Source organism: Piliocolobus tephrosceles, chromosome 1 (assembly GCF_002776525.5).
Source record: "Piliocolobus tephrosceles isolate RC106 chromosome 1, ASM277652v3, whole genome shotgun sequence".
NCBI classification, from domain to species: Eukaryota; Metazoa; Chordata; class Mammalia; order Primates; family Cercopithecidae; genus Piliocolobus; species Piliocolobus tephrosceles.
In genome coordinates, this window is record NC_045434.1 from 133,061,517 (window position 1) to 133,085,736 (window position 24,220).

At 38.1% G+C, this 24,220-nt stretch overlaps 1 protein-coding gene across 4 annotated transcripts; it reads left to right on the plus strand.

Annotated features, from left to right (window-relative positions):
- Positions 1-8,097: 8,097 nt before the first annotated feature.
- Positions 8,098-23,921, plus strand: LOC111533014 (guanylate-binding protein 3). 4 transcript variants are annotated; one of them, XM_026454719.2, is made up of 11 exons: positions 8,098-8,308; positions 10,146-10,357; positions 15,323-15,450; positions 16,031-16,140; positions 16,407-16,603; positions 17,259-17,501; positions 18,656-18,978; positions 19,568-19,780; positions 21,159-21,261; positions 21,492-21,685; positions 22,768-23,921. In XM_026454719.2, the coding sequence occupies exons 2-11, from the start codon at positions 10,168-10,170 to the stop codon at positions 22,894-22,896; spliced, it is 1,830 nt and encodes a 609-aa protein (XP_026310504.1). In that variant the 5' UTR covers positions 8,098-8,308; positions 10,146-10,167; the 3' UTR covers positions 22,897-23,921. The 4 variants fall into 4 exon arrangements, with proteins under 4 accessions (XP_026310504.1, XP_026310505.1, XP_026310507.1 ...); XM_026454720.2 differs by having other exon boundaries at positions 18,656-18,936; positions 22,768-23,918; XM_026454722.2 differs by lacking the exon at positions 17,259-17,501.
- Positions 23,922-24,220: the final 299 nt, after the last annotated feature.

Consider the following 24,220-nt stretch of genomic DNA (forward strand, 5'->3'; position numbering starts at 1 on the left):
AGAGAATTTTAAGCCAATATCCCTGATAAACATCAATGTGAAAATCCTCAATAAAATGCCAGCAAACCGAATCCAGCAACACATCAAAAAGCTTATCCTCCATAATCAAGCCAGCTTAATCTCTGGGATGCAAGGCTGTTCCAACATACGCCAATCAATAAAAGTAATCCATCACATAAACAGAACCAACAACCAAAACCACATGATTATCTCAAGAGATGCAGAAAAGGCCTTTGACAAAATTCAACAGCCCTTCATGATAAAACTCTCAATAAACTAGGTATCAATGGAACATATCTCAAAATAATAAGAGCGATTTATGACAAACCCACAGCCAATATCATACTGAATGGCCAAAAACTGGAAGCATTCCCTTTGAAAAGTGGCACAAGACAGGGATGCCCACTCTCATCACTGCTATTCAACATAGCGTTGGAAGTTCTGGCCAGGCCAATCAGGGAAGAGAAAGAAATAAAGGGTATTCAATTAGGAAAAGAGGAAGTCAAATTTTCCCTGTTTGCAGATGACATGATTGTATATCTAGAAAACCCCATCGTCTCAGCTCAAAATCTCCTTAAGCTGATAAGCAACTCCAGCAAAGTCTCAGGATACAAAATCAATATGCAAAAATCACAAGCATTCCTATACACCAAGAACAGACAAACAGAGACCAAATCATGAGTGAACTCCCATTCACAATTGCTTCAAAGAGAATAAAATGCCAAGGAATCCAACTTGCAAGGGATGTGAAGGACCTCTTCAAGAACTATGAACCACTACTCAACGAAATAAAAGAGGACACAACCAAATGGAAGAACATTCCATGCTGATGGATAGGAAGGATGAATATCGTGAAAATGGCCATACTGCCCAAGGTAATTTATAGATTCAATGCTATCCCCATCAAACTACCAATGATTTTCTTCATAGAATTGGAAAAAACTACTTTAAAGTTCCTATGGAACCAAAAAAGAGCCCATGTTGCCAAGACAATCCTAAGCAAAAAGAACAAAGCTGGAGGCATCACACTACCTGAATTCAAACTATCCTGCAAGGCTACAGTAACCAAAACAGCATGGTACTGGTACCAAAACAGAGATACAGACCAATGGAACAGAACAGAGGCCTCAGAAATAACACCACACATCTAAAAACCATCTGATCTTTGACAAACCTGACAAAAACAAGCAATGGGGAAAGGATTCCCTATTTAATAAATGGTGCTGGGAAAACTGGCTAGCCATGTATAGAAAGCTGAAGCTGGATCCCTTCCTTACACCTTATACAAAAATTAATTCAAGATGGATTAAAGACTTAAATGTTAGACCTAAAATCATAAACAGCCTAGAAGAAAACCTAGGCAATACCATTCAGGGCATAGGCATGGACAAGGACTTCATGACTGAAACACCAAAAGCAATGGCATCAAAAGCCAAAATTGACAAATGGGATCTAATTAAACTAAAGAGCTTCTGCACAGCAAAAGAAACTACCATCAGAGTGAACAGACAACCTACAGAAAGGGAGAAAATTTTTACAATCTACCCATCTGATGAAGGGCTAATACCCAGAATCTACAAAGAACTTAAACTAATTTACAAGAAAAAAACAAACAACTCCATAAAAAAGTGGGCAAAGGATATGAACAGACACGTCTCAAAAGAAGACATTTATGCAGCCAACAGACACATGAAAAAATGCTCATCATCACTAGTCATCAGAGAAATGCAAATCAAAACCACAATGAGATACCATCTCACACCAGTTAGAATGGTGAGCATTAAAAAGTCAGGAAACAGCAGACGCTGGAGAGGATGTGAAGAAATAGGAATGCTTTTAAACTGTTGGTGGGAATGTAAGCTAGTTCAACCATTGTGGAAGACAGTGTGGTGATTCCTCAAGGATCTAGAACTAGAAATACCATTTGACCCAGCCATCCCATTACTGGGTATATACTTAAAGGATTATAAATCATACTACTATAAAGACACATGCACACATGTGTTTATTGCAGCACTATTCACAATAGCAAAGACTCAGAACCAACCCAAATGTCCATCAATGACAGATCGGATTAGGAAAATGTGGCACATATACACCATGAAATACTATGCAGCCATAAAAAAGGATGAGTTCATGTCCTTTGCAGGGATATGGATGAAGCTGGAAACCATCATTCTGAGAAAACTGTCACAGGGACAAAAAATGTAACACCGCATTCTCTCACTCACAGGTTGGAATTGAACAATGAGAACACTGGGACACAGGGTGGAGAACATTACACACCAGGACCTGTCTTGGGATGGGGGCAGGGGGAGGGATAGCATTAGGAGAAATACCTAATGTAAATGATGAGTTAATGGGTGCAGTAAACCAACATGACATATGTATACCTATGTAACAAACCTGCACATTGTGCACATGTACCCTAGAACTTAAAGTATAATTTTAAAAGTGCATGCAATCCTTTGTCTTTACTTTTCATAATAGCTATATTGTCAAATGATATAGTTATACTGCTGTCCTCAAATACTGTTCAATAGAATGCTGCAAACATCCAGAACATATATATTCCACTTTATCCCAGAAACATTGCTTTCGGGTGGCAAGAAATGAAAACATTTACAAACTTTCATGGTTTTCTATAATACCTTCAACTCATAATAATCATTAATTGATTAGTATTTGTCCAATCTCATGAAAAACTTGTAATACTAGAATAGTATTTTGGGGTCTGTTTTTTCCCCAAATATTTTTATATTTTTTACTTTGATTAATTCATTTTACTCTATTTTGAATACAGATGACACATTTGTCTTTTTTTGATTTTGGCATTTTTCCAAATAGTCATGTAAAAATGCATAATATTCAGCAAGTAGTTTCATGATTCTTATGAAATATCCATTATTCCAGGAATGTGTTTCAATCATAATCTCATGTAGAGCAAGCCTCAGTTAAAATACAATAATTGCCACTATTCATTCAAAATGATAACAAATATTCTTCAAGACTTTGGTAAGTGCTTTTATGTGATTTACATTGAATTTAAAAAACTCAAGCCTTCATATGCTCCGTGGAGTCTTTAATATATTTTGAGAGTTCTTCTATAGTCATTCAGTTGGAAAACCATGCCTTGTAAATAAATTTGTCCTTGTAAACATCATTTACTAACTAAATACCACATGCAGACTTTTGGTTCTGGGATATACTAACCAAGATCTCTTAATAATTTGAACATTTTAAAATTTGTGAATAATGTTTATTATCTCAGCGACAAATGCACAAGTAAGTAGTCCCAACACAGAGTGCTGCAACCCCTAACCTTAAAAATCTTCAAGAATGACACCAAAGGATTCCACCAGTCCTGAATCAACCTTCTATCATTTCCCAGTAAAGTAGATAAGCAGAGAAAATCAGATATTAACTATTAATATTTGCTTCTTAAAGACACATATCCATGTTACACTTGCAAGACCAGGTCTAAAGAGTCTGTTACATATTGTTTTCCCTCTCAGGAGACACAGAATTCCAGCTGTTAACTATGCAGCCATGAAAAGGAATGAGATCATGTCCTCTGCAGGGTCATGGATGGAGATGGAAGTTGGAAGCCATTATCCTCAGCAAATTAATGCAGAAACAAAAAGCCAAACACCATATGTTCTCACTTATAAGTGGGAGCTGAATAATGAGAACACATGGACACATGGTGGGGAATACACACACTGGGACCTGTTGGGGTGGGGTTTTGGGAAGGGACAGCATTAGGAAGAGTAGCTAAGGTATGCTGGGCTTAATACCTATGTGATGGGATGATCTGTGCAGCAAACCACCATGGCACACATTTACCTGTGTAACAAACCTGCACATCCTGCATATGTACCCCTGAACTTAAAATAAGAGTTGAAATATAAAAAAAATTTAAATAAAAACCTAGAAAAAAAAAAGTATGGCCTAAGAAGGACTTTACACAAATATACTGTGGCTCTGTAAAATAATTTCTATTTTTTAAGAAACACACAATGAATTTTTTAGGTATAAAGAGCCATTATGTCTGTGACTAACTCTTGAATAGTTCAGAAAGAAAGAAAATAAATTTAAAATAATAACATTTGGGGAACTGAGGAAAAGATTGTACAGAAACTTTGCTATTTTGATGCTTTTCTCAAGTCTAAAATTATATCAAAATAAAACTTCGTAGGACATTATAAAGCTGAGAATGCTCCCTTTTGTTCTCAGTGTGTTGACTGTGTTTATCAGGAAGGGGTATCAAATTTTATCAAATGCTTTTTCTGGGTATATTGAGATGATTATATGGTTTTTGTCCTTCATTCTGTTGACATGGTGTTTTATATTAACTGATTTTCACATGTTAAACCATACTTGCTTTCATGGGATAAATCCCACTTCATATAAGTCTTGGTATATATTTCTGGGATTTGGTTTGCTAGCATTTTTTGAGGATTTTTGCATCCTTTTTCATAAAATGTAGTGGTCTACACTTTAATTGTGATGTCTTTTGGTTTCATAGCATTGTAACATTGCCTCAAACGGAATGGGAAATTGTACTCTTCTATTTTTGGTCAAGTTTGTAAGAAACTTGTATAAATTCTTCTTTAGCTGTTTAGTAGAAGTAGCCAGTGAAGTCATTTGGGCCTATAATTTTCTTGTGGTAGTTTTATGATTAATAATTGATATGGTTTAGCTTTGTGTCCCCAACCAAATCTCACCTTAAATTGTAATAGTCCCCATGTGTCAAGGGCAGGACCAGGTGGAGATAATTGAATCACGAGGTGGTTTCTTCCATGCTGTTCTCATGATAGTGAGTGAGTTCTCATAAGATCTGATGGTTTCATAAGGGACTTCCCCATTTGCTTTGCTCTCATTCTGTCTGCTGCCTTATGCCATGATTGTAAGTTTCCTGAGGCCTCCCCAGCCATGTGGAACTCTGAGTCAATTAAACCTCTTTTCTTTACAAATTACCCAGTCTCAGGTATTTTACCACAGCAGCACGAAAACGGACAAATACGTAATTCAATCTCTTTACTTGTTACTTTTACTCAGATGAACTATTTCTTCTTGAGATAGCTTTGGTAGTTTGTGTCTTTCTAGGAATTTGCCTATTTTGTATAACTTAATTTGTGGACATACTGTTGTTCATAGTATTACCTTATAATCTTTTTTTTCTGTAAGACCAGTAGTGATGCCTCCTGTTTCATTCTCAGTTTTAGTTTTTTAAGTCTTCTGTTGTTTTTCTGGATTGTTTCATTTTGTTTTGTTTCATTTTGGCCAGTCTAACTAAAAGCTTTGTCAATTTTATTGATCTTTTCTAAAAACAGCTTTTGGTTTTATCAACTTTCTCTACTTTTTCCTTCTATTCTCTATTTCGTTGGTTTCTACTCTGTTAATTTCCAAAACTTTTCATTTTCTTCTTTCTGTTTGCTTCAGATTTAGGTTTTTTGTTTTTGTTTTTTTTTTTTTTAACCAGTGTCTCAAGGTAAAAGACTAGGTTATTGATTTGAGACTTATTATTTTTTAGTAATTGTTCTAGGCATTATGATATACATAACTTACCAAAGGATGTTTGAAATTGATGCTAAATTAATTCCTGTGAGATCCTGAATTATTATACTAATACCTCTATAACTATTGGCTCTTCCCTCTTTTGGTACTATTATTATTACATATATTAAATCTATATATATTACAAATTCAACAATACACTGTTATGATTATTAAATCATAGTATTTTATGTCTTTTAAGGAAGCAGAAGAAAAAGGTATAAATTTATAGAGCTTTACATTTTTATTTTCTTACTTAGAAGTTCTCCTTATTTCTAGAGGTTCAAATTAACATCTGCTATTGTTTCTTTATTCCAATATACCTTTGCTCCCACCTTTTCTCTTTGTATCACTCTTGTTAAGTATAATACATTTCTATATGCTATAGGCCTTGAAATACACTTAAATACATACTCTTTTATACAATAAAATACTTATTTTTTTAAAATAAGTTATAAGGAGAAAGAAAAAATATACATTTATACTGTCTTTTATAATTACATAATTCCCTTACTGTTTGTCCAGGTGGATTTGTATTACCATTTGAAAAGGTAACTTGCTTTCTGCTTGAAAATCTTCTTTTAGTATTGCTCATAGAGTAGATCAGCTAGCAATAACCTTTCCTCAAGTATCTATGCTTGAATTTTTCCACATGTTGTTTCAACCAAAGTCGGTATTTTGGGGAATAGCTTCCAAGCCCTTTGATTTTATGATTGGCCTCTTTTCCTGGGCAAAACCTCTGAGCCATGGCCCCTTCTACTGGACAGGGATGGGAGCCTCTGGTCTTCTTTGCTTGTCTCTCCAAGCATGGAAACTCCACCCTACAAGTGAACCACAGTGAAGGGATCAGGAGGTGTTCTCAGGCTGAGAAGCCTGGGTTAGACCTTTTACTCTATGAGTGGGGTGGGGGAGGTTGAAAGCACTTGACATCTGGTCACTCACTAGGAATTTAGTTTCTACAACATGGTGTTGGAGGGAATCAGAAATGCTCATAGACTGCCCCTCCTAATGGGATATTTTATCCCTGACCGGAAGATGAAAGAAGAGGGAACACAGGCTTCTTGGTCATACCCACCTGTAGTGGAATGTTTGACAATCTGAATTGAAGATGGGGAAGAAGCAGGCTATAGAACAAGTACCATAGACTCTTGCTATTGTTACCATAGTTGTAGGGGTCTTCTTGAATAGATGTTTTGTTGTTTGATATATGTTTTTAGGACAATTTGCAGGATTTTAAATGGTTCAAATGATTATGACAAAAGTAACAATGATATACTCTGAAAAAAATAAGTTAAAAGACTTTGGCGGGGCATGGTGGCTCATGCCTGTAATCCTAGCACTTTGGGAAGCTGAGGAAGGTGGATCACTTGAGGTCAGGAGTGTGAGACCAGCCTGGCCAACACAGTAAAACCCATTTCTACCAAAAAACACAAAAACCAGCCAGGCATGGTGGCATGTGCCTGTAATCCCAGCTACCTGGGAGGCCGAGGCAGGAGAATCACTGGAACCTGGGAGGCGGAGGCTGCACTGAGCCAAGATTGCAACACTGCACTCCAGCCTCCAGCCTGGGGGACAGAGTAAGACTCCGTCCCCACAAAAAAAAAAACACACTTTAAAGTAGTTTTAATAATGATGAAGCTAAAGTGTTCAGGAAGAATAGGAAGAGTTTGAATAAAATTATTTTATAAAATATAAGCAAGAGAGAACAATATATCTCATTTCATATATACCTAATGTATACTTTTTAATGTGTGTGTAACTAACAAATAAATGCTCATGAGGGTTTTTTGCAATTTCTTGTTTTTACTGTAAAATAGAGTTTATACCACCTATTCTGCATGTAAGTAGTCATGAATGAAAGAGATACATAACATATGAAGCTCTTAGAAAACAATTTATGAAAGATCAAATTATAGTATACTAAATAAAAAGAGGAAAGTCATCTATAAATTAAATATTTTTACAATTATTCACTCAACCAAACAAAGGCAGCATAGTAAGGTGGTTCAAGAAGAGGGTTTGCGATCAAGACTCCCTGGGTTCAGATTAGTTATAGTGCTATGAGCTTAGACAACCGATAAAGTCTTTCTGTGCCTTGGTTTCTACAAAATCATAGGGAAATACTTATGAGATTTAAGTAGTGTAATTCATGTAAACCAGTCAGCACTGAGTCTGGAACATGAGTACAATGCATGGAGCCCCCTCCTGACTGTGTGCTCGGCACACAGTGCCAGGGACTAGGTGTTCATGAGAGCGTAAAACATGCCCTTTCCTCACTTATTGCACCTCTAAAAGAATAGGCAGCTCCATTGTGAATTGTCTCTTGTTATAGGAAATTATATCTAAAAATTAATGTGATGCCTCCTCATTCTATAACTCTCAAACAGATCTCTAATCTTGAGATACATTCCATTTTTTTCAATACCTAATGGACATGTTCTTAAAACAATAAATGGTCTCTAAGATCTCTTCCAACAAAAAACTTTGAAACCTCACTTTAAACCCTCCTACTAGCAGAATCCAGAAATTGCATTTATGGTTATTGAGTCAGTGCCTTGAAAGAAGTACTTTCAGTTTCATTAGGCTCTGAAGCCATCACAAAGGTTGCTTAACTTCTAACTATTTGATCACTGAGGAAAATCCAGAAAGCTACGCAACACTGGAGGGGTGAAATAAAAGTCCAGCGATCCAGTGAAAGAAAAGAGAAGTGACAGAAACAACTTTACCTGGACTGAAGAGAAAAGCACAGGTAAGAACTCCTATTGCTTCCTCTCCAGCTCTGAAGTACCTCAGCTCAGGGACGTAGAGCCTATAACGTTGTGGCAAGGATAGGAAGGAATTTATAAAAGTCAGTTCGTTTTCTTAAAAATGACCAGGACCAAATTAGGCTGCAGCTGAGCCTGATGTGGGACACAGGTCAGATGAAATCCTGGTGTTATCAGAAGCAGCATGGCTCTAAGTGCCACTACAGTGCTTGTGTTGAACGAGGCACCAGCAGACAGGAACTAAACTGAGAATTTGAAATGCACTAGGATAGTCTTTCTCTTTGTTGACACTGTCTGTGTTGACTAGGGACATGATTACATCTCCATTGTCAGTGATGGAGCTTGCTGAATTCTGGTCCTATGCAGCTAAGAAATGGAAAGTGTTACAAATGGATTCTTTTCACCAGAAGGAAAGAACAGCAAAGGTAATGCAGAGTAAGCAGCCCACTGACAGGGTTACAGACAAAGGAAAAACTGAAACCAGCACCAAAGAGGAGGAAGATTCATGAAAACAGCATTTGTTTCAGATTGCTTCTTTAGAAATAATCCAGGCTAAAGAGCTTCCTCTCCTTTCTTTCTTTCTTTTTTTTTTTTTTTTTAGAGAGAGAAAGAGGGCGGTGGCCTAGTTTTTCTCTGCAGAATTTCCTCTCTGGAGAATTTACAGAATTTCCTGTAATGTATCACTACTAAAGCCAGTATCTTTGCTTACTTTAACCTCTCCCATGCACTCAGACAACTCAGATCCCACCTTCTGAAAACTCCTTCCCTGAATTCCTTGGCAAAACAATAGCCTCATTCATCACCTTGTCTGCCAGCTCCCTTGCTGGCACTTTCTCTTTCTCTCTCTCTCTCTCATCTTTCCAGCCCTTTGTCCTCCTCCTCCCCACTTCTGTTTCTCCTCTTCCCATTTCTCTTTCTCCTACTCTACAAAATGGAAAAACAGAACAAAACAGAAAACCTAAAGCTGTATTGCTGGAAATATATTTTCTTTTAACAACTTCCTATGTAGCTCTCTTTATGTGCCTCCTGGTCTTTCAATCCTTATTTCATGGATTTTTTTGTTTGTTTTTTTGTTGTTGTTGTTGTGTGTGTGTGTGTGTGTGTGTTTCTTAGCAACATTCAATATTGGCAGTTTTGCATTTATAACCACACTGAGTTAGAGGCTACCTTATTGTGACGCTAATGAAGCTTAAGTTTCAGGGCCCCTCTCTTGCATGTGCCCCTTCAAAGCCCTTGGAAAGGTCCTTAGGCATGTGTTTCACATGGTTATGTAGTTCTATAAAATTTGCAAAAGTATGTTACATTGGTTCCACTTCCAGAACGGCACTGTGAGAAGCTTTGTGGATCTTCATTGCAGGGAAGTAAGCATAAACAGTTGAAAATGGAGGAAGGTTATTTAAAAATCTCTGGAAATTGTCCTAAGGGCATATATCAAACAATGAAAAATTTACTCATGGGGTTCTTTATTCACCATAAGAATTCATGAATAAACAAATCAATATTGAAGCCAAGATGTAAAAAAAATTCTCTATGTCCTATTTTATCTTCTATTTATTGTCTAGTGTAAATTTTTTAATAAGAATCCAAGGGAAGGTTTTCCACAATAAGGTCGCAAGAGTAGTTGACTGTTGGTAAGTTGCTGTCATACCAATATTTAATTTGATGATAATATTTCCATAATTTTGTAAAATGATACAGATTTTCCCTCATCTCTCTCACTGACACACACAAAACTTTTGGCCATCTTGCAGAATTTTGTGACTCTATCCTCTAAATGCAAAAGACTGGAAATTCTAATTCATTCCAACTCCTCCCTTGCAGACAAGAGAACAACGCCCTGGACATGGCTCCAGAGATACACATGACAGGCCCAATGTGCCTCATTGAGAACACTAACGGGGAACTGGTGGCGAAGCCAGAAGCTCTGAAGATCCTGTCTGCCATTACACAGCCTGTGGTGGTGGTGGCAATTGTGGGCCTCTACCGCACAGGAAAATCCTACCTGATGAACAAGCTGGCTGGGAAGAATATGGGTGAGTGGCATGAGCAAAGCTCTGCAAACTTCCTTCTGTCCCACCACACAGTCAGCATCCATTATGAGGATGTGAGGAGAGGAAGCTGGCACTGGGAATGATAAGCTAACTTTCCATTCACAGTTGGGCTCCTTATCTTCACTCTTCTAGGGGTTAAGAGTCAGCTTATGGCTGTTCTGAAGGTAGTGAGTTATCTCAATTGATTGTTCACCATGAGTTACAGTTGAACTCCTTGTTCTACTCTTTCCCCTCACCCTCCTCACTACTGACTGCACTTGACTAGTCTTTTTTTTTTTTTTTTTTTTTTTTTCATTTTCTTGAGACAAGGTCTTGCTCTGTCTCCCAGGCTATAGCACAGTGGCAAGATCTCAGCTCACCACAGTCTTGACTTCCTGGGCTCAAGCAATCCTCTCACCTCAGCCTCCTGAGTAGGTAGGACTATAGGTGCATGCCACTACACCCGGTTAACTTTTGTATTTTTTGTAGAGAAAGGGTTTCACCATGTTGCTCATGCAAAGAACTTTTTAATCTTCCCCAAGAAAAACTCTGTGCCAATTAAACAAAAGGCGCAAAAACCCCCATCTCCTACCACAATTCTACATCCCATCTCTATTAATTTGACTACTCTAGGAATGTTATATAAGTGGAATTCATTCAATATTTGTCCTTTGGTGACTGGCTTATTCTAATTCACATAATGTCTTCAAGGTTCAGTGGGGTAGCATGTGTCAAAATTCTTCCTTTTTGGCCAGGCACTTACGCCTGTAATCCCAGCACTTTGGGAGGCCAATGCAGGTGGATCACCTGAAGTCGGGAGTTCAAGACCAGCCTGACCAATGTGGAGAAACCCTATCTCTACTAAAAATACAAAATTAGCTGGGCATGGTAGCACATGCCTATAATCCCAGCTACTTGGGAGGCTGGGGCAGGAGAATCGCTTGAATCTGAGAGACAGAGGTTGTGGTGAGCCAAGATTGTGCCTTTGCACTCCAACCTAGGCATAGAGTGAAACTCTGTCCCAAAAATAAAGAAAGAGAGAAAAAAATTCTTCGTTTTCAAGGCTAAGTAACTGTATGTGTATACTAATTTATCTGTTCGCCTGTCAGTTGACACTTGGGTTGCTTCTACCTTTTGGCTATTATAAATAATGCTGATATTATTTATAATATCATGGGTGTCTAAATATCTGTTCAAGTCCCTGCTTTCACTCCTTTTAGGTGTACACCCAGAAGTGGAATTGCTAGCTCATATAGTCATTCCACGTTAAATTTTTTAAGGAATTGCTATATCATTTTCCACAGTGACTGCACCATTTAGCCTTCCCAACTGAAATGCACAAGGGTTCTAATTTCTCTTCAAATTCACCAACATTTGTTATTTATTGTGGGATCTGGTCAGCAGCTTGCAATGCAATGGGGCTCTCTCTTTGTTCCCAGGTGGATTGGCAGGTTGAGAAATAATAGACACACACAAGATAGTGAAAGCTGGGTCCGGGGGGGTTACCGCCTTCTGGTCCTGGGATGCCGCCAATGCACTGGATATGTCAGCATTTATTATTAAGTTTAGTGAGGGCGGGGGTAGGTTAGTGAGGGATTTAGGGTCGTTTGATTATGAAGTGAGATGGTCACATGGGGATGTGATTTTTTTCTTTAACATAACATCTGTATGCAGAAGTACAATATACAGAGGTAAGAATTTACAATATAGTGCACACATCAGTAATTTCTAACAGAGCCTTAAAACAAAACAGTCTTTCCATAACCTATGATTAGCAAGATATTAATCAACAGTAACAGTTGCAGCAAAAGCTGGTTACAAACAATCCATAGAAACAGGATGTGAAGCTAGACAACTGGTTAGACCAGAAATTCTCAGAAGAGAGTATGCCTTAACCCTAAAGAGGCCCAGAAGAACCGTGGCAAGATGAGGGCGTTTATAGTCCCATCTTATCCATATGGACAGGTGCCCCTCATGCATCCATTTATAGGCTCTCCACAAGGGTCATATTCCATTCCCAGAACTATGAACATCTGCTTTTCTGGGATAGGAATCTTGGTGATGTGAAACCTCCCTGACTGCATGTCCATTCATAGGCTCTCTGCAGAGGGAAGCACATCATGTGCTGTTGGCTCATTCTGGCAGTCCAACCTGGCATTGTCTTTACACAATCCTGCATGCAATTTTGTATTTACAATGATCAGGAGCATTTCATCTTTTATTCGGTAGCAATAGTTTCAGGGGGTCTCCCTACAGTTATTTTAATTTTAATTTTTTTTTTTTTTTTTTTTAGACACAGTCTCACACTGTCACCCAGGTTGGAGTGCAGTGGCAAGATCCCAGCTCACTGCAACCTCCATCTCCTGGGTTCAAGTGATTCTCCTGCCTCAGTCTCCCAAGTAGCAGAGATTACAGGTGCCTGCTGCCATGCATGGCTCAGTTTTGTATTTTTAGTAGAAATGGGGTTTCTCCATGTTTGCCAGGCCAGTCTCAAACTCCTGACCTCAGGTAATCCACCTGCCTTGGTCTCCCAAAGTGTTGGGATTTCAGGTTTGAACGACCACACCTGGCCCTTTTCAATTTTTTTGATAGTCACCATACTAATGGATGTGAAGTAGTATCTCACTATGGTTTTAATTTGCATTTCCCTAACAACTAGTAATGTTGAGCATCTTTTCAGGTGCTTATTGGCCGTTCTTTAGAGAAATGTCAATTCAAGTTCTTTGTTTACTTTTTAATCTGTTTGTGTTGCATTGTAGGAATTCTTTATATTTGCTAGATATCAATTCCTTATCAGATACATGTTTAGCAAATGTTTTCTTCCATTCCATGTGTTGCCTTTTTTATTCTGTTGAGAGTGTCATTTGATACACAGGAGTTTTTAATTTTGATGGAGTCAAAGTTATCTGTTTTTTCCTTTTGCTGTCTGTTTTTTCCCGTTTGTTTTCTCCCATGAGTTTTATAGTTTTAGCTATAATGGTTAGTTCTTTGATCCATTTTGAGTTACTTTTTGGATTGTGTAAGCTAACAGTCCAACTTTTTTTTTTTTTTTTTTTTTTTGGCATGTGAGCATGTGAATATCCAGTTTTCCCAGTGTCATTTGTTGTAGAGGCTCCTCTTTCTGCATTGAATGATCTTAGCACCCACGTTGAAAATTATTTGACTATAGATGTGAGAGTTCATGTCTAGGTTCTCTACTTTACTCCATTGGTTGATAATAGTGTTTAAGCCAATACCAAACTGTACTGATTATCCTGGTTTTATAGTAAGTTTCAGAACTCAGAAACTGTGAGCCTCTGACTTTCTTCTTTCTTTTTGAGATTATTGTGACAATTTGGAGATCTCTTGAAATTTCATATGAAAGTGTAGATATTTTTGATATTTTTATTTATTAAAAAAGTCATTGGAATTTTGATAGGGATTGCATTGAATCTATATGTCACTTTTACAGGATGTCTTTCTAATTATTTATCTCTTCCTTAATTTCTTTTAAGAATGTTTAGCCAAGTGCAGTGGTTCACACCTATAATCCCAGCACTTTGGGAGGCTGAGACCAGCAGATCACTTGAGCTCAAGAATTTGAGACCAACCTGAACAACACGATGAAACCCTATCTCTACAAAATATACAAAAATTAGGCCTGGTGGCACATGACTGTAGTCTCAGCTACTCGGGAGGCTGAGGTGGGAGGATTGCTTGAGCCTTGGAGGTCAAGCCCACAGTAAGCAGTGATCACAGTCCAGCCTGGATGACACAGCGAGACTCTGTATCAAAAAAAAAAAAAAAAAGTTTTGTTATTTTCATTATACAAGTCATTGACCTCTATGGTTAAGTGTTTTGGGTTTGTTTGTTTGTTTGTTTTGTGACAGAGTCTTGCTCTGTCGCCAGGCTGGAGTGCAGTGGAGCAATCTCAGCTCACTGCAACCTCTGCCTCCTGGGTTCAGGCAATTCTCATGCCTCAGGCACCTGAGTAGCTGGGATTATAGGCGCCTGCCACCACACCCAGCTAACTTTTTTTTGTATTTTTAGTAGAGATAGGGTTTCACCACATTGGCCAGATGGTTTCAATCTCCTGACCTTGTAATCTACCCACCTCGGCCTCCCAAAGTGCTGGGATTACAAGCGTGAGCCACTGTGCCCGGTCAATTTTATTCTTAAGTAGTTTGCCCTTTTGGTGGTATGTTAAATGGGATTGCTTTCAAAATTTCCTTTTTGGATTGTTGATTGCTACTGTATAGAAATGCAGCTGATTTCTGCATGTTAATTTTGTATGCTGCAACTTTGCTGAATTCTTTTTATTAGTTCTAACAGTGCTATGTAATATTTAAAGTTTTCTTCAGAGATCATATCATCAATGAATACAGATTATTTTACATCTTCCTTTCCAATTTAGATGCTTTCTGTTTCCTTTTCTCACCTAATTACGCTGGATAGGACCTTTAGTACTTTGCGGAAAAGAAGTGGCAAAAGTGGGCATCCTTTCCTTGTTCCCATATTAGAAGAAAATTTTCAGTCTTCACCATTGAGTATGAAGTGGGCTATGAATTTTTCATATATATCCTTTATATTTTTATATTGTTGAGGTAATTTTTTTCTATTTCCCTACCCCTCTTCTTTTCTTTCTTTTTTTTTTTTTTTTTAGACAGAGTCTCCCTCTGTTGCCCAGGCTGGAGTGCAGTGGTGCTATCTCAGCTCACTGCAACCTCCACCTCCTGGGTTCAAGTGATTCTCCTGCCTCAGTTTTTTTTTATTTCTAACTTGTTGATTGTTTTTATCATGAAAGGTCCTGAATCCATTTATATACTGGATATTCAAATTTTTCTATTTTTCTGATTATAAGTAAGGTAAGTACGGATTGTGGTTTTGGTTATCTCTCTTAACATTAGTTATGATGCTATATTTGCCTCAATTTCCAGAATTACCTGCTACTAAACCTCCAGCCCTTCTTATTCCATCTCTTCTTTACAGGCTTCTCTATGGGCTCCACAGTGGAATCTCACACCAAAGGAATCTGGATGTGGTGTGTGCCTCACCCCAAGAAGCCAGAACACACCCTAGTCCTGCTTGACACTGAGGGCCTGGGAGATGTAAAGAAGGTAAAGGTCAAAGATTCAATTTTGGAATAAGCCTCTCATCTCTGAATATTTTAAGCACCATTTAGTTTTTTCTTAAAGAAGCATTTGCATTTAACTATAATTTGTCTTTTCATTACACATGTCGTAAGGCCAAACTTAGCAACCAGAAGTGAGAAAAATGTTCATAAGACAGAATCCTAGAAGAGCATGTTGGTCAACACACAGTATTCTACTAACTGTAGGTTGTAAGCTATGTGAGTTAACACAGATGCATAAAGGGAGCACAAATAAATCCAATGTCTTGAGTCCTATCCTGCAGAGAACTTATAATTCAGTAGCCTGAGCAAATTTAAATTATACTTCAGGCCTTAGAATGCCCACCAAACTTGAATGTTTATTTTGCAATTATCTGCCAATGATCATAAGAGGACCTAGTGAGAATCAGCTGAGTAACAATTATTTTGTCTGGATTTGGGTTCTTTCCCTGGGTCATTAATCTTAAAAGAAAACTCTAATTTATGATATACTTATACTAATGTCACTCTGGAAAGAGCTGTGATGATGAAACTTGCTCCTGACTCCAGTGTGTCTTGACTTCCAGGGTGACAACCAGAATGACTCCTGGATCTTCGCCCTGGCCATCCTCCTGAGCAGCACCTTCGTGTACAACAGCATGAGAACCATCAACCAGCAGGCCATGGACCAACTGCAGTATCCTTTGTGACCCACAACAGCACCAAGGTCAGAGGGGACACCTGTATTCATAAACCAGCTGCCTGACTGTGAATCCTCATGAATCAAGCTCAAGAGGAGAAAACAAAAAATAATGCAAGTACAGAGGAGAGATTCCATGTATCCACTTTAGACTTGACACTTAGGTTAGGAGCAAAGGAAAATGGAAGGTTTGGGAATGTGTTGAACTAATATGGGATAAGGTCCCTGTTCATTTTGTCACATTTCCTTAGTTAGCTACTCAGCTATGTGACAGAGCTGACACATCGAATCCGATCAAAATCCTCACCTGATGAGAATGAGAATGAGGATTCAGCTGACTTTGTGAGCTTCTTCCCAGACTTTGTGTGGACACTGAGAGATTTCTCCCTGGACTTAGAAGCAGATGGACAACCCCTCACAGCAGATGAGTACCTGGAGTATTCCCTGAAGCTAACACAAGGTAACAGGGACATACCATTGATAAATGAGGATGACGAAACACTAGAAATTATCATTTTTTAGTTTACTATTGATAGTTTTCTCACATTTATAGTTTTCTATATCTCTAGCTTGCTATTCTTAAGAATTATTGCTTGCTATTAGCAATAGAAAAGGTTTTTTGAAAAAAGGAAAAAAGGAATGAATGCTTGCTGAATATCTAAATTAATAGATTAGATTTTAAATTATATTCTCCCATGTCTTAAAATAAGTTTCTTTTTCTTTCATTTTTCTCTATTGTATAATTTAGGTAAATTTTATCTCCTTATGTAGGGTTTGTGATTTTGTATTTACCCATAAAATATGAAGGACAATGGATATTTATTTAAAGAACATAGATTAAACATGAACAGTGTACTAGTCCAAATGCTGGCGAACTGCAGCCTAAGACAAATGATGGCCAATTCTGCCTGCCAGCTGTCTTTCTAAATGAGGTTTTTTGGGAAGAATGCTCTGCCCATTCATTTACATATTGTCTAAAGCTGTTGTCATGCTCCAATAACAGAGTTGAGTACTTGGAAAAGAGACCACCTAGCCTGCAGAGGCTAAAATACTTACTATTTGACCCTTTACAGCAACACTTGTATTAGGCAAATTTCTTTATTATGTTTCTCTAGGTACCAGTGAAAAAGATAAAAATTTTAATCTGCCCCGACTCTGTATCTGGAAGTTCTTCCCAAAGAAAAAATGCTTTGTCTTTGATCGCCCCGTTGACTGCAAGAAGCTTGCCCAGCTCGAGAAACTACATGATGAAGAGCTGGACCCCGAATTTGTGCAACAAGTAGCAGACTTCTGTTCCTACATCTTTAGTAATTCCAAAACTAAAACTCTTTCAGGAGGCATCAAGGTCAACGGGCCTCGTAAGTCCCCTTCCTAGTACTTCCACTCATTGTTAAAACTAAAGGATGGCTAGGCATGATGGCTCACACCTGTAATCTTAGCACTTTGGGAGGCCGAGGAGGGCAGATTACTTGAGGCCAGGAGTTTGAGACCAACCTAGCCCACATGGCAAAACCATGTTTCTACTAAAAATACCAAAAAAATTAGGCAGGCATGGTGGCACATGCCTGTAATCCCAGCTACTTGGGAGGCCGAGGCAGGAGAATTGCTTGAAACTGGGAGGCAGAGGTTGCAGTGAGATGAGATCACACCACTGCACTCCAGCATGGGTGACAGAGGAAAAAAAAAAAATATGAAAGGAGCATGGAATAACTCCACCTAGTTTTAGCATTGAAAAATCCCAAACTACTGCTACATTTGTGTCAAATTTAGATGACACCAACATTTCTAATAGATTTTGTTGGTCAACTTTCTTGGTGGGAAAGGATAGGAAAAGCAAAGGAAAAAAGTTTTATTACTTAAAATTGCCACAGTAAACTGGGCCTGTACTGTACAGTAGCCATTAGACAAGTGGACTATCTAAATGTAAATGTAAATCAATTAATATAAGGAAAAATTAAATGTCAATTCATATGGCTATATTTCAAAGGCTTATATTTACATGTTCTTAGTGGCTAGCTTACTGAAGAACACATACAGAACACTTCCATCATTACAGAAAGTTTATTTTGACAATGCTGTGTTAAATAAACCAAATGGAGGACTCCTTTTGACTAGGAGAATATCATTTGTTCCATAAGTATTGATCAAATGCTACTGTGAATAGGCTGAGGATACAGTCATAAATGAAATAGCTATGGGTTCCTTTTCTGATGGTGCTTGGGGTTGAAATGGATGCAAATATTCAACTAACACAGGTCTATGTCATCTAGAACAAGGATTCTCAAATGTCAATATGCATACATATCATCTGGGGATCTTACCCAAAGAGAAAACTCTAATTCAGTAGATCTGGGACAGAGGCTGACAATAGGCATTTCCAGCAAGCTTCCAGTTGATTCTGGGGACCTTGATGCTGTGAGGAAAATAGGTGGAAATTGACATGTTCAGAATTACACAGAATACAGAATTTTCTTTAGTACAAGAAACATTATCATTTGTTCTCTGTATGTAGGTCTAGAAAGCCTGGTGCTGACCTATATTGATGCTATCAGCAGTGGGGATCGGCTCTGCATGGAGAACGCAATCCTGGCCTTGGCCCAGAGAGAGAACTCAGTTGCAGTGCAAAAAGCCATTGCTCACTACGACCAGCAGATGGGCCAGAAGGTGCAGCTGCCCACGGAAACCCTCCAGGAGTTGCTAGACATGCACAGAGTCAGTGAGAGGGAGGCCACTGAAGTATTTATGAAGAACTCTTTCAAGGATGTGGACCATCTGTTTCAAAAGAAATTAGCGGTAATTTTTCTATCACGTTTACATGGATTTGGATTTTGGAAGGTAAAGTACTACTAAGAAATGAAATTGGTATTTATTTTGAGAGAAATAATTATTCTAGATTTTAAAACGGTGACAACTAGCTCTTGGTAATCATAATAATCAGAAAAAAACAATTTTATTACTTCAGACTCAAAGTTTAAAAACATTGCTTATCAATAAAGGGTCTTCCCTTTATTAAATTCATGTAACTGACAATCAGAGCTTCTAATCAAATTACATGCCCACTCTTCTCAGACTGATTTGATATTCTAGCCAAATGCAAAGAAAATTTTCTTCTTAGTTATCTTGAGCAGGGTTCTATTCAACCACATTTATTCCATGTGAAATCATTAGTCCAATATGCAAAAGCAGAGTTTTCCTCTAACGGTTGACATAAAGCTATCAATCTCAGCCCTGAATCTCACCTCCAAAAAGAAAGCGACTTCAGTAGAAAGTGGGGTCAGGAGGAAGAGTGTGCTCCTGCTGAGGAGTCTGTCAGTTTCTCCAGAGTCATTGACTTTTTATTTTCAGAAGTCTTTCCCAAAATTCTGAGGTCAAGCTAACATCCTTTTCCCTGTTACTCTTTTTACTTCGTACTTTTACACTAAAGGTCCAGCTAGAAAAAAAGCGGGATGACTTTTATAAACAGAATCAGGAAGCATCATCAGATCGTTGCTCAGCTTTACTTCAGGACATTTTCAGCCCTCTAGAAGAAGAAGTGAAGATGGGAATTTATTCAAAACCAGGGGGCTATTGTCTCTTTATTCAGAAGCTACAAGACCTGAAGAAAAAGTACCATGAGGAACCGAGGAAGGGGATACAGGTAACCAAGATTCATCTGTCGATTATGGAAATAAGCTGACCTGCCTCCTACAAACACCAAAGTGACCAAGTCTCGTTGCACACAGATGTGCTTTTTTGTCTGTATAACATTCATGCTTTCATTCAATAACATATGCAGGGAGACTGTTATACCAGATATGTCCCAGGTGCTCATCAAAGTAAGTGCAGTCAGCGGGTGTGGTGGCTCAAGCCTGTAATCCTAACACTTTGGGGGGCAGAGGCAGGCAGATTGCTTGAGCTCAGGAGTTTAAGACCAGCCTGAGCAACATGGTGAAACCTGTCTCTGGTAAGAATATAAAAATTAGCCGGGCACTGTGGCACATGCCTGTAGTCCCAGCTACTCAGAAGGTTGAGGCAGGAGAATTGCTTGATCCCGGGAGGTTCAGTGAACCAAGATTGCACCATAGCACTCTAGCCTGGGCAACAGAGCCAGACTCTGTCTTTCAAAAATTAGTTAATTAGGCCAGGCACAGTGACTCATGCTTGTAATCCTAGCACTTTGAGAGGCCGAGGCAGGCAGATTATGAGGTCAAGAGATCAAGACCATCCTGCCCAACATGGTGAAACCCCATCTCTACTAAAAATACAAAAATTAGCTGAGCGTGGTGGCAGGTGCTTGTAATTCCAGCCACTCAGGAGGCTGAGTCAGGAGAATCACTTGAACCCAGGAGGCAGAGGTTGCAGTGAGCTGAGATCGTGCCACTGCACTCCAGCCTGGCAACAAAGCAAGATTCTGTCTCAAAAAAAAAAAAAAAAAAGTTAATTACTTAATTACAGAGTGCAGTCAATTAACTATTGAGTTATAAATTCAATTATCAGATTAACCACCAAGATGTTGTCATGATCATTACAGCTGAATTTTTTTCTGTTCCAAGAGACAGAAACCCAATGATGGTTGCTTAAAAAAAAATTGGTAATTCATTGTTTTAGGTTTCAAACTGGATTTAAAGGACATCTGGATCCAAGATTTCAAATAATGTCATGATCTGTCTCTCTGCCTGATGTCCTCCCTGCATCCCCACAATTCTCTCCCTCTCTCCCTCCTCTCAAGGAGGGCTTCATTCTCCAGTCAGCTCAGCCCATAAGGAACCACAGCATTAAATTTAGAGCCCTCAATTTGAAAAGAACGGGGAATCTTATTTCCCAGTATCTATATCATCCTCCTCAATAAGATTCTGCTAAGTAAGGTCATCTGATTGGCCAGCTTGGAGCATGTATCTGGCCCTGTGATAGGGAATCTTGACTACCAGGCACACCAAGAGGAAGAATTCTCAGAAGAAAAGATGGTGGAAAGACGAACAGGAACACCTGCTTACAGCCATTTCCTACTTCTCACTCTGTGTTCTCTGGGTCCTAAGGCTGAAGAGATTCTGCAGACATACTTGAAATCCAAGGAGTCTGTGACTGATGCAATTCTACAGACAGACCAGATTCTCACAAAAAAGGAAAAGGAGATTGAAGGTGAGGAGCAAGTCAAAGGATCAGATTATCCTAAAGCTTTTCAATTTTTAAATAATTTGACTGGATAAACCTAACTTCCATAAACTAAAGCAAGACATGCCTTACTTATTGAGGTCATCTCTGAGTAGGTCATATGCAGTCAGCAGCAACAATGGCAAGTAAGTTTGTAACAAAGAATGAGGTAATAAAATAACCCCACACAAACTTTTCTTCTTCCTTTTCCTCCACAGTGGAACATGTAAAAGCTGAATCTGCACAGGCTTCAGCAAAAATGGTGGAGGAAATGCAAATAAAGTATCAGCAGATGATGGAAGAGAAAGAGAAGAGTTATCAGGAACATGTGAAACAATTGACTGAGAAGATAGAGAGGGAGAGGGCCCAGTTGCTGGAAGAACAAGAGAGGACCCTCACTAGTAAACTTCAGGTATCCAAATGCATCACCTTGTTTGTTTTTCTGTTTTCTGTCTGTTCTTCCTGATCACAAACTTAGTATGGCAGAGAGAACATAAAGCCCAGGGGAAGGACTCTGCTTGCTCACTTGTACCTTCTTGTTTCTGTCTGTCTGACTTGAACTGGCCACTGCCTACATGTGGTCACTAAAACTTTATTTGCAGCATGTCACATGCAGTCCTTTTTTAGTATATCCTTCCACTTATGGCTGTCATATACTAGGCATCATAAAAATGCCTTATCTATATCTCTTGCCTAATACCATATGAAGTGAGAACTTTATCCCAATTACTTAGGAGAGGAAAAAGAGGTTCAGAAAATGTTAAATAACTTTTATAGTGTCACACAGCTAGTAAATATCTGACCCATCTTCATCACTTCGTGGAATCCACAGTAATATTTTTTCTATCCCATCTAGTATGACTTTGGCTCTAAGAGAACTTTTATGAGCAGAAGGACTCCCTAACCCTCACACCTGTAGGGCAGTCTACCACTCCTGTCTGTTTTCTGTGCCCTACTCACAGCTTGTGTTGAGTTGGGAGCTATGTGCAGAAATTATGTATGTTAAGTCTGGCACTTGGATTTCCTTGCCTATCTTCTGCTACCCCTGCTAACAGGGAGTAGAGACTTAGACCAAATTTCCTGATCTAAGATTCATATACCTCATCAGATTTTGAGAGTACCTTATTTCTGTATTATGTGTATATATAATAATATGTGTGTAGGTGGGTGTTCTAAAAAGTCTGTAATGCATAGGGAAGACTTGAAGTCAAATATATTAAGATTGACCACAAAGGTTTTGTACTAGGGGGAAAAAAGCAAGAACTTCATCAGTAGAGCAGAAGGCATAAGCTGAAACTCTTTTGGCTATAGAAAACCCAGGAGAAATAATCACACAGCCCAAATGCCCAACAAAAACTATAATTAAAATCAAGGGTAGAGAAAATTTCAAGAAAAAAATTAAGTACTAAATAAATCGATGCATGTGGAAACTAGATAGCTTATAGAGATTTACTTAATGCTACACTTATTTAGTCTCTGTTTGTCCCTTTTTAGGAACAGGCCCAACTACTGAAGGAGAGATGCCAAGGTGAAAGTACCCAACTTCAAAATGAGATACAAAAGCTACAGAAGACTCTGGGAAAAAAAACCAAGAGATATATATCCCATAAGCTAAAGATCTAAACAACAGAGCTTTTCTGTCACCCTGACCCAAGGCATAACTGAAACAATTTTAGAATTTGGGACAAGTGTCACTATATTTGATAATAATTAGATCTTGCATCATAACACTAAAAGTTTACAAGAACATGCAGTACAATTATTGAAACCATGTTTTTTCCTTAAAAAGATTGCAAATTGTGCAACAAAGATTGCATTTACCTCTGTACCAACAGAGGAGGGGTCATGAGTTGCTGCCATTCAGAAGTTTATTCTTCCAGATGACCAGTGGATACTGAGGAAAGTCTTAGGTAAAAATCTTGGGACATATTTGGGCACTGGTTTGGCCAAGTGTACAATGGGTCCCAATATCAGAAACAACCATCCGAGCTTACTAGGGAAGACAGTGTACAGTTCTCCATTATATCAAGGCTACAAGGTGATTTCTGGACATTGCCCAGGGATAATTCTCACTGACAGATCTCAAGCTAAAGCAAACCACCTTATACAAAATCTAGAATCTTATATTTTCCATAGGAAGGTAAAAGAAATCATTAGCATTGAGTAGGAATTGAATCATAAACAAATGGGCTATGAAGAAATCTTTTCTTTCTTCTTCAGTTCATCTGGATTATAACCTTACTGTGACACTTTAGACCTTTAGACAGTTGACACTGAATTAAATAATCACATGATAATAATTATTCATTGTGTAATTTTAGTAATGTATAACTTGCAATGATACACTGGATGATAGAGAATACATCAGAAAATTGAACTAACTTAATTATTTGATTGTTTTAATCTTAAAGCATAGGCTAGTTTTTTCCTAATTCTTAAAGGTCATACTTGAAATCCTGCCAATTTTCCCCGAAGGGAATATGGAATTTTTTTTACTTTTTTCAACAATAAAATAATTATCTTGTTATTACTTAGTATATGTAGACTTCATCCCCATTGTCAAAAGTCCTAGGTAAGTGGTTGACATTTCTTACAGCAATTACAGATTATTTTTGAACTAGAAATAAACTAACCTAGAAATAAAATAAGTTTCACTAGTTTTTTTATTTCCAGTTTTTTTTTTTTTTTTTTTTTTTTTTAGTTTTTCACCAAAAAATAAGGTTTGAGTCTTTAGAGCAGTGGTTGGCTAACTTTTCTGTAAAATACCAGATGGTGATTATTTATGGTTTTGCAGGTCAACTGTCTCAACTACTAAACTCTGCATATAGTACAAATGCAGCCATAGACAATACATAAGTAAATGGATGGGGCTATGTACCAATAACACTTAATTTTCAAAAACAGGTGGCACACACAAGCTATAGTTTGCAGACTTTTGCTTTATAGA